Source organism: Saccostrea cucullata, unplaced genomic scaffold, assembly GCF_032062105.1.
Source record: "Saccostrea cucullata isolate Sc308-1 unplaced genomic scaffold, CSIRO_AGI_Scuc_v1 ctg659, whole genome shotgun sequence".
Classification (NCBI taxonomy): Eukaryota; Metazoa; Mollusca; class Bivalvia; order Ostreida; family Ostreidae; genus Saccostrea; species Saccostrea cuccullata.
The window spans coordinates 135,403-147,545 of NW_026927632.1; the positions used below are offsets into that span (position 1 = coordinate 135,403).

At 30.9% G+C, this 12,143-nt stretch overlaps 1 protein-coding gene across 1 annotated transcript; it reads left to right on the top strand.

The window, feature by feature from the left end:
- Positions 1-791: 791 nt before the first annotated feature.
- LOC134275038 (interferon-induced protein 44-like) lies at positions 792-7,975 on the top strand. Its single transcript, XM_062757276.1, has 6 exons — positions 792-814; positions 925-986; positions 2,699-2,899; positions 4,600-4,743; positions 5,500-5,677; positions 7,623-7,975. Exons 1-6 carry the CDS (start codon positions 811-813, stop codon positions 7,916-7,918), a joined length of 885 nt encoding a protein of 294 aa, XP_062613260.1. The 5' UTR covers positions 792-810; the 3' UTR covers positions 7,919-7,975.
- The last annotated feature ends 4,168 nt before the right edge of the window (positions 7,976-12,143 follow it).

The following is a 12,143-nucleotide window of genomic DNA, read 5'->3' on the forward strand; positions in this document are numbered from 1 at the left end:
AAATACATTATGATAAATGTTTAATGAAGAATAAATGTAATTATAATATATTTTAAAACTATGGTCGTTCAATTTCTGTGTGTGTGAAGAGGAAAGACGGGAATGCCTGGGTATGATATGAAAATTGTAAAAGTTTATGTTAAATTTTGTCTATTCTAATATACTGTGAAATTACTGATTTTTGTGGATGCTTTATTTTCGTGGTTTTTGAGGTATGAAGAGACCCACAAATTTGTGTTTCGATGAAATATAATTTTTCACAGACATTACTACTCAAAAATTCACCATCCATGAAATCAAATCCTCACAAACCCATATTTTTTTCCTCAGACCACGAAAATTTGACCCCACAAAATATGTGATTTACCATTGTATGTTATATTGAATTTCAGCATTGCAACTACAACAGCGTCAAATAGAAGGTAAGATTTGCAGTATTTTACTGCATTAATAACATCTATTAATCATAAAATACAATGATCGTGAGTACGGTCGTTCAATTTCTGTGCCTATCTTGTAAATGAAGGAAAAATACAGAAATATCTGGGTATGATACGAAAATTTTAAAAGATGATGTTAATTTTTTTTTCTATTCCTGGTGAAAATATTTTACGATAAATAATTTATGCACGATAAATGTAATTATATTTGTAAAATTGGATTTTAGAATTGAAGCTGCAACAACGTCAAAAAGAAGGTAAGATTTGGAATATTTGCTGTCAAACAAGATCAATCAATTATAAAATACTATGAATATGGTTGTTCAATTTCTGTGCTTACCTTGCAGATGAAGAGAAAAGAAAGAAATATATGGGTATGATATGAAAATTGTTAAAACTAATGTTAATTATTTGTCTTTCTTTGGTAAAATATAATATGATAAATGTTTCATGAACGATAAATGTAATTATCTCTATACTTTAGAGCCCCTACAGAATCCTTGGAGAACAATATCTGCTAAATGGGAGGATCCTTGGGCTAAAGAGGTATTTTTTATTCAATATGAACAACATTTTAATGTTTCTACAATCTTTTTCAACCATCTTTATTTCTCAAATTGTATCTATTTGTAACTTAACATGCATTCTCTGTAAGCACCAAAAATGTACTATAGGGCTTGGGAACGACATCTCTCCGATTTTGATGAAAGTTGCACTACAGGTGCGTCTTGGTACAAAACTAGCAAACATGGTGTTGGAAGTTTCACACGTTCTCCTGGTTGCTATGGAAACGGATCCAATAAATATGACCATTTTTGGCCCTTTTTGACGAAATAAAAACATTAAAATTGAGGAAATGTAAAATGTAATTGTATCTTTATGTAGTAAAAAACAAACATAAATCATTGCATCATTAGAAAACATTTAAGGTATGTAGGGCATAAATTCGGATATTCCAGAATTATTCCCACTCTAAGAAAAAGTTTCTGCAAAATGACATTGTTTCTGAAAATGTGAAAATTTGGAAAATAGGTATTGATTCTTTAGGATTAAATTAAACAAATTGTCTATGAATTTTTTTAAATATTGTGTGCGATTTCATACTTCGGTATTTGAAGGGTCATTTCATGAAAAAATTGGAGTTGGATCTCAATACTTTTTCGTATCCTGTATCTATAAATATACATATATAAAAAAAATCTATTAAAAAAAATTCGAATTGAGCAGAGTTTAAAATGCCATATTATTCCAAGGGATTTCTATTTTCTATTTATGGCTTCAAATGCCTAAAGATAGATTGTCTCATAATATGTGAAAAAATAACTATTTTCTATCATTTAGAAGCTCCAGTAAAACATAAGTGATAAACATACTGCTCTCACCAATATTTTATCAATTATAACAAGGGATTATACAATGATTCACACATTATTTAAGATAGGCTCTTATTTCTATAAATGGTACAAATGTCCAAAATTAGACACATTGTATACTAACGAAAAGATGTAGATATGTGCACTATTTCTCAAATTAGAGATCTACAATTTGCAAACAAACTGCAATTAAATGTAACTGACATAATGTGACTTACAAGTAAAAGAGATCATTTCCTGAAATGTAGAATAAGCGGAGATCTCCATTTCTATTTATAGTAATAATTGTTTAAAATGGACATTCTTCAAATAATCAAGGATATGTAGACTTTTGTATTATTTGACTCTCTGAAGAAACCTTCGACAGAGGATATTTGGCAAGAATACCTTAAATACTGACTAGTATCATGTTTACTAATGTTTTTTACCTTGATTCGTATGTGTTAAATATAAAACTTGATGACATGCTTTAATTTCGTACTAAGGGCCCTCTATATACATTGATGAAAAATGTTTTTTTGGACTTTGAGAAAATTAACTAGCAAAAGGAGGATACTTTGAACTCATTTTAATGTATTTACTCGGGATTTTTTTTTTCAAAAACAATGAAGTAATAATAGATAAAAATTGCCTTTGCTTATTCAAAGGGATAAAATACATGTCAATAAAGTTTTCAAATACTCTATTTTGGTCTAATGCTTAGAATATTTGGCTTGGAAATATTCTAAACTGTGTGATACAGCTCAGGTTACAATTTATTCTGTCTACGTATTAAATGGTTTTTTCCGTCTAATTACACAAAAGTACCCTGAAATTTAATGCAGTGTAGAGAGTGTCCTTAACTTGTTTCTGTATAATTTGCTTCATTTCTTCGTATTTTTTTAGTTCAAACAGGAGCTTCTGCAGAAAATAATCACGATGAGACCAGATGGAGACATAAGTTATTTTAATATTTTACTTCTTGGTCAAGCTGCTTCTGGAAAGTCATCATTCTTTAATACCTGTGCAACAGCAATAACCAATGACGACAGAATAGTGACGACAAACCTGGTCTACCAAAAGGCCTCGAAAAGTGTCACCACAGCTGTAATTTTTTCCTTTTATTTTTGTACAATGCTTTACCAATGTAGAATTATTTTAATTTCTTGGGCCAATTTTCATAAACTTCTAATAATATAATTTACAGCTTTAAAAGATCTTGTTACGGAAGATTTAGCTTAATCATTAATAAAAAATCCTTAGTTGTAGAAAAAGCACGGGTACGGGTATATAATTTGCAGATTTGTAGCTTACATGATTTTTTTTATGTATTCCTATGTTAAAATATGGTACCCCATTGTGGCCCCACCCTAAACCAGGGTCATGATTTGAACAAACGGAATCTACACTTCCAGAGGATGCATCTATTTGAGTTTCATCTTTCCTGGCCAAATGGTACTTAAGAAGAATTTTAAGGATTTCACATCACATGGTGATGCTTCCACATGAGTTTCATCTTTCCGGGCAAAGGGGTTCTTGAGAAGAAGATTTTTAAAGATTTTTCTAATGTATTCCATAGTTAAACTTGTATACCCCATTGTGGGCCCACCCTACGTGATTTGAACAAACTTGAATCTACATGTCATGGTGATGCTTTCACATGAGTTTCATTTTCATGGCCCAGTGGTTCTTGACAAGATTTTAAAAATATCCCATTAATTTTTCACTAAATCATAATTATCTCCCCTTTGATGAGGACATGGCCCTTCATTTGAACAAACTTGAATCTCCATTCACCCAAGGATACTTTGTGGCAAGTTAAGCTGAAATTGGCCAAGTGGTTCTTAAGCAGAAGATGAAAATGTGAAAAGTTTACAACTATGACGACTACAGACAACAGATGAGCCAAAATAGTACGCTTCCTTCATTTTGAATCCCATTCTTAGGCTACTGCTACTAAACACAAAAATCAATTAATAACGTATCGAAAACGTATGCTTCGAAATAAAATCTAGAAGATAACTACTTAGGCATAGACTTAGATTGTGTGCAATATCTAGACTTGATCATTACCCAGGCAGGAAGTCTTTAAGAGGATATTATTTAAAACCCATAGAATTTTTAAAAGTGAAATAATTTTGTTTTTCTTTTAACTATTAACAAGCAAGATACGTGTGTTAGAAGAATTAAAACAAATACGAATGGAAAACATTATGAGAAACATTTTGGCAGCCAAAATACGAAAACAATGTCGAATACTGTACACTTTCCATGAACTTATAGATTTAACATTTTTACACAATGGCTTATTTCTTGCATGAAACCTCTGACCGTCGTCCTACATTTTCGGGTCTCCTTACCCTTATCTGCAACGATGAAAAATAGTGATAGTTGAGTACCTCAAGTTAGTTTATAACTTGAGTATACTTCAATATCACCAACAACCTGTATTTCAAAGATAGTTGCATAATTATATCATTGCATGCATGCTTCTGCTTTAGAAGAATACAGTAATCAATATCCAAGCTATTCAATATCCAATACTTTCAAGGTGTCATTGTGTATTCGTTCCTTATTTATCTAAGATACCGGTATGTTTATTTTATAATAAAGTAAAATTGATTTTTATGTAAGACATTAGCAGAAATACTATGCTAAATATGTACAAAGGCATTCATTATTTAGAGTTTTTAAGAAAATATTTTAAAACATTGCCCGTGCTTGTTTATTCAAAAAGAAAATTAGTGGGGGGTTTTAAGATTCATAGCTGCTAAAATATTATATTTTCTTTTAATCTTCCTTCCCAGCTTGAATCAATTCCAATGCAAACGAAAGAAGGGAAGATCTTACCGCTGCGGCTATTTGATTGCAGAGGACTTAATGTTGAATACGGGGTTCCAACAGAGGACATTAGAGCAATCGTTGAAGGACGTGTTAAAAGCGGATACAAGGTTATGGAATATACGGTTAACGCGTAAACATGGATGTTACATATAATATCTCTTTTTTAAAGTAATATTTCTGTCTCCTTTTTTTCAAGAATTTTTTTTTTCAAAATCCAAGCAAGTAGCACAAACTGTGTGCTCTTCAAGCACACAAATACTGTAAATACTAATTTTAAAACAGTATACAATCTAGGTACATGGATAAGATGAAGATAATGAGCAATGAACAATCTCTTATATTCTATAAACAATACAAATTTAAAAACAAAAAGGGCAGACAACACCTACCCCTTGACATTTTAAGGGTGTGATCAGAGGTCTAGGAGGTCTAGGAGGTTGACCGATGACACACACAGTTAGCCCTATGTATACATTTCTTAGTCACATTCAGTATAGAAACAAAGGCCTACCAATTGATACAAAATACGTAAGCGAAAAATACGACCAAATGATCAATTATATTTGCAAAACAGGATCATTATAAGTACTACAACATTTACAAAATATTAATTTCAATGTCAGTAGCCAATCTCTGTTCATAAATTCACTGTACTCGGGTCATGCTATTGAGTATTAAATAAGTTGGGAGTTCTAAACATGTGAAAGCGGAAATTACTACACAAAAAAAGAAATTGCTTGTGGAAAAGTTATCTCGTTTGTAATGTAATTCAATTGTTAGTTTGTCCTTATTGTTTAGAATCAGAAAAAACTTCCAAATATTAAATTGTTTTATTTCAGACTCGGTTAATTAATATATTGCAGATCAATCCGGTAGCGGCTATAGACGAAAATGATGCTTATTATAGAAAGAACCCAGAAACAAAGGACCGCATGCACTGTATTGTGTATGTCGCCAATGCTGAGAATCCTTCCGAACATTTGACGGATCACAAAACCGAGGAGCAATTACGATTTGTTCGAGAAAATCTAGCCTCGCAGCGTAAGATTTTACCAAACTTTCTTAGAAAACATACACTTAAATGCTTTAACATCCGCTCTGGAAAACAACAAAACAAAACAAAATATTTTTTGTTGAATATTGAATTAAAAACATATATCTAACCTCAAATCATGAAAAATTCTTTTATCAAATATTTGAAACATTATTATCAAAGCTTCATACGCCTGTCAAACATATCATTAACTAACATAAAAGAGTATGTTAGAGAAATGTGACATCTCCACTGAAGAAACAATAATTATCGTTTGACCGTTAAAACCAAGAAAATTAATGAAAGCAGTTGGCCATCATTTCAACCTACAAGGACACAAATAGTGTTTAATGACCATAACGCAAATGGAAAGATACCTTACCAACTTAACTACTGACCCATTTTTGCGTTTTAATAATTCCTCTTCATTCTTTAATACCGGGCATATAGTTCATAGGACAATATTTATTATTATACTTTCATGTTAAATACTAAAATCTGATTGGTTTAGACGCAGTTAACAATCCGTTCGATTACCCTCAGCCTTAGCAACACACGTGACAACGGGTAACACAACGGTAATGCCACATGCGTGGAAATTATGCGCGTACGGTTCACCGTAGAATTCTCAAAATGTCAGTTGCGCGTTTGAAAGAACCGGAATTAACTTGACGTCAATAAAAGCTTGCGTCCGATATAGCTTACTTGAAAACAACAAACGACAGACGATACATGCTTGCGAGTGTAGGAAACATGCTTGCGAACCAGAAATAACGAAGCTTTATATGATAAATGACTCTAATTCGAGTATCAAGCAAACAATAAGGAGATTAGTGAACCGGTGAGTGTGAAATCTTTCTATACATGAACGTAAAGACGATCGACGGTTTTTTTTGCTGACGTCTTTAATCAATAAGACATTCAGTATAATAAAATAAATGGTGCCTGTTTTGGAGGGTAACATTTGAAATTGACACCCCTCGGAAAACCATTGTCAACCTCCGCTAACGCGTCGGTTGACAATGGTTTTCCTTGGGGTGTCAATTTCAAATGTTACCCTCCAAAATAGGCATCATTTATATAATGGGATCTTTTTTTAAATATCCAAGTTTTAGTGTTACAATGATTTTACGTGAATGCGATCATGGATTATGGATTGATATACCGGTATCAAAAAGTGCAAAAAAAAAAAAATAATAATAATAATAACAATAATAGATAATAAATTCGCTTTTTATTGCAACAATCCCGATAAAAGTTCATAACAAAACACAAACCTAGGGTTAGCAAAACGTAAGTTATTTACAGAAATGCAATGATTACTCACTTGTTGTATCCTTTTGGCTATTCATTTCACACAGACCATATCGTCGTTTGAGTTATTGATGCATGTTAGACCGAAATACGCACATTAAAGTGTTTACTTTTTAAACTCGTAATTATTACGTCAATTAATTAAAGCATATTGCAAATAAGATATGTTTGTGAAACATTATATGCCACCGTTGGTAACATAAATCTGGAGTGGGACGTAGACTGAAGTGGAATCATTAGTTATGGGCTAGGTTAAAGTTGACAAGAGACAGATAGGCAGACTAACAGACAAGACAAAATAAAAATACCCTCGGGATCTTTTAATCCAGGGGCATAAAAATACGAGCTCGAAAAAATCATCAAACCTTTTTAATAAGTACATCTTACATGTAGATCTTAAAACTTAGAAAACAAAATGTCATCATGATATTGATATAGACCGTTTTATTGTTGACAAAAAAAAATATAGCGCTTTTATTTACACAACCCTATGTGCCTGTTCTGAAATAATACCAGTAGCACCCAAGTTATACTTGGACTCTTGACAATGTATTTTATGGACGGAATGTGACAAAATTATTTATGTCATGTAGCAAATATTACAATTGAAATTTTATATGATTACATTCATATTTCTAGATTTACCACAGACAGTTCTTTTCAATAAGGTTGATAAGCTTCGCATCTCAAACTCAAATAGCTTGCGGGATATCTTTCGAAGTCAGAATGTGAGAGATACATGTACGAAAGCTGCCGAGTACATGCAGATCCCATTAACGAATGTTTTCCCAATGGCAAACTACCACGAGGAAAATCTTCCCACACTGGAAAAGGACATTCTAGCCCTCTTCTATCTCCTGACCATGATGCAAAAGGCTAACGACTTTATCAAACGTCTTACCAAGAAAGATGCTCCAAAGGATTTTTACGATTAATTTTTACAAAATCTGCTTCTCCTTAGTTGCTCACGGAGACATTGTATGATAGTAAAAAGTTCTCCTTTTTCTCAAAAATACTAGAGTCATCAGAATTAAAAAACTTTGTAATTACCTTCGTTTGACCTGCTTTTATAAAATATAAGGAATGTAATAAGGAGTCTGAGAATTATTTTTTTCTGATTTATACTTGGAATCTAAACGTACAATTTTCATTATCACAAGACATATGAACTGTTTTTTATGGAAAACTTAGTGTTATCAACTTGTGTGGTTTGTAAAGAGTTTTTCAATGTTTATGTACATATAAAATCATATTTGTATTCATTTCTTCATTGCATATATATAATCCAGAAAAAAGAATTTTACTCTAAACATTACAATATTCATTATCTTGTATTTATAACCTAGAAAAGATAATTTTATATTAAAAGTAATCAATATTTATTATCTTTGAGTTTGTTTTGTATTTTATTTTTTAAAGATTTTTTTTAATTTGGCACATAAGAAATGTAAATATTGATGGATTGATTGATTGACTGAATATTAAATATTGATGGAAAAGGAACGTATTTTCAAAGAAGCAAAGAATTGGAAAATCTTACACCTGTTGTTGAAACTCAACCAATTTCACGCAATATTGACTTCATTCTGAAAAGCAATTGACAGAAGATGAATTATGTCTGCTATACATGCCACATTTCCATATTGTTTCTGAAGCTATTTTATCCAGTACATGTTTATCATAAACAAAAAACAGCTTGCTGAAATACTTTCTTCCCTGTTCTTCCCTTACGCATTGAAACCGGTCGCTATAAAAGTGAACCCCTAAGTGAAAGAACGTGTGTTTTCTGCTCTAGTTCTTCTGTTGAAGATGAAAAACATTTCTTATTAGACTGTCAAATGTATGATAATGTTATAAAAAATAATTGATATTGTATACAAGGAGCACCCAAATAGTATGATAATGATTATTTGTTTAAACTTCAAAATTACCAAATCAAATTAGCCAAATTTGTACATACAGCATTTAACTATCTGCATGTGTAATATATATATATATATATATATATATATATATATATATATATATATATATATATATATATATATATATATATATATATACATGTATGTATGTATTTAAATGGAAAAAATGGGCCGGGTGGAGATTCAGTTTGTTGTATTTTGTTTACAATGTATATTTAAATGTCTATAATGCACAGTGTCACTATAATAAATGATTACTTACTTACTTACTTACTTCAATTTATAATATTTTGCTTTTTGTTTTCTTGTAGCTTAAGTATTAAATGACATGCTTTTGAAATATATGTATTTTTGACAATAAAATTAATGCATCATAAAATTCTTCGGAATCACAGTTCTTATTTAGAAACCATTTTAACCCCCACCCCCCCTATTGAATAAAATATTAAGCGTGATTGTGTTTGCTTTGAAAGTTTATCTATACTTCTGAGAACTTCTATACAGGCTACAGATGAGTTGATCTGGTCCTTAGAAAAATGTATACACATGTGGAGCACACTGCATGCCTGTTTTCTTTATATGCAAATGTGAAAGTACTTTGAATGTGGGCACGGTTGCTTTGTTTGACCTTTATATAATTATCAATTAACAGCAATTTTAGGATATTATTTTAATTTAAGTCCTATGAGCTTTGACAAATAATTAATGTCTACTTTTTCATTTAAATAAAATGGTAAAGATAAAATGAAATGTCACCAACCCTGCATATCGTAGATCTCGTTCACAATATATAAACAATATATCATAAACAGGGGAAATCACAAGCCGGTGGAAAACATGCAGCTATTTAATGTACATATATCCAAAAATGTACTACGACTTGGCAACGTCAAACCGTGACTGCCAATGGTATATTTAAAACATATATCTAGATCCCTAAGAAACGCTCTGTAAGAACAGGAAATCTTTTCCTTCTTCGATATATTGGTATGAAAATCTGGTAAAAATATTAGAATATGATAAGCTATGAAAGATGCTTATGGTGAATACAAAAATAATGACCACCAAATTGATTTTTTTAAACCACTCATAACATATTTTTTTCACTTACAACATCATATTGTACATGCATTCTTGTTAAATTTCCTGAAGTAAAAGAAAAGAAAAATGAATTTAAAAAAGTTAAGTAAACGCTTATTTTAAGAAAGGAAATATCACTTCGATTTGAACATATTTTATTATGTAAAATACATAATTGGATTGGGCAGCAGGCATAGCCTATATGAGCCCTCTCCAAAATATCACTTCTTCCTAAAAGACTCTCTTAATTACATAATCAATAGATATGATAGTTGTTATGCCTCAAAATAAATACAGACATATAAAAGATTAAATCTAAACCTTGATTGAGTTTTTTTTTCCTCTTGGATATGTGACACACAATTGGCCTTTGATTGTAAAACATTTTTTTTTTAATTCTGGATTAAAAGATTTTAATATGGAAAAAATATTAAGCGATAAAATTCCCCAAAATTTAAATCAATTCTTTAAATATAAGCTAAAAGAATATTGATATACAAGTTTATTTTACAAAAAGAAAACCTACATTTTGAAGTGACCCTATTTTGCATTATTGTGTTGCATTCCCGACATCTTATATTTTTTTATTTAACTTTGTTTTAAAAATTATAACACACAAAAGCTAATCCTTAGTTTGTAGATTAGTTTGTCAGTTTGATATTTTTAATCATTTACAGCACGTTCTTTTTCATATTCAAAACATGATTATTTGCAATTTGTAATGAAAAATATTCCTGAAGGGACTGCTGAATGTTTTTAATTTGTTGATAGACATAATGAATTAAACATCAAATAGTATCAAACTAATTTTTCATTTATTTTCAGTAAAAGTCGTTGAAGATCATTGATAATTGTAAAACAATTTTTTTGCACCCCTGACTGCAGTAAAATTTAAAATTAACACCATAGAACCCAAAAAGTCATAAAAATTGTAAATATTTGTAGTCCAAAAACCTCATTAGGAAAACACAAGAAAGAATTCAAACATAGCTTTATATCTTGAATTATGTTAATAATTATTTATGTTAATAAACAAGAACATTTACATTTGCAAATATTTTTATTATATAAACCTATTGAAGAGAAAACATGTTTAGCTTTGTATGAACATATTTGGAGGCCAGGGGTCATAGCGCGACCGAATCACATGGGGAGATAATACATTGTTTACATATATTTCTGTCAAGTTGTAAATTACTAAGATAAAAGCGATGAAAAAGTTCAAATAACTGAAATATATAGATATTTTATTTCATCAGATGTTCAAAAGATCTTCCTCCGGTGTGAAGAATGTTTTAAATATAATCAATTAATTAGCCTAAAATCGCACTCACCTTAAATTTTAACCCGAAATTCCTTTAAAGTTATGAAAACTATAACAGGTGATATCACTGCTTTTGACTTTAAATATATTAAGAACTCATAATATTGTAAGATTTGTCTTAATAGAGATTTTTCTTACATTATAAACAGATAAGGATATGGAGATAACAAACAGTATTCAATCTCAAAGTCCATTAAACAATACAAAACAGGAGCAGAGCAAACATGGACCTCCGAAACATCAGAGGTGGGATCAGGTGCCATGGAGGAGTGAACATCCCCTGCCCACCGGTGACACCCGCCGTGTGCTCCTTGTCATGATCAGGAAATAACGGAAAAGATCCGTCGTCAATTCAGTGTATAAATAATGGACTAACAATTGGTATGAAAAACGTCAGTCAGTATTTGACTCGATGATGAATTGTATTTGCTGACAAGGTCATCGTATCGACCATAGAACCTACGAAATTATGACTTTAAAGGAGACTACTGATATTCTTGTTTCATCAACTTGTTTGTCAATAATTTACCTTTACCTCTCTTTAGAAATTGTTCATACGTAGAGCATGCTCTTGCATATCAAATCAACTGAGGTATATAAACTTCGCATGCAGGTGATGAAGTTATATTGCTGCATAAGTAAGGGCAGTTGACGATAGAAAAGTCAAAATCATCACGTTTATCACAGAGTTTGGTTGTTAGATTACAATTTACATCTTTTTCTAGTAAACTATCCAAGTGTGAAACAGGTGTGTCAGACTCCGTGGTATCTCTTATCTCAAGCTCTCCTGGATATATCGTATCGACATAAAAATGGAAATTACCATAGTTA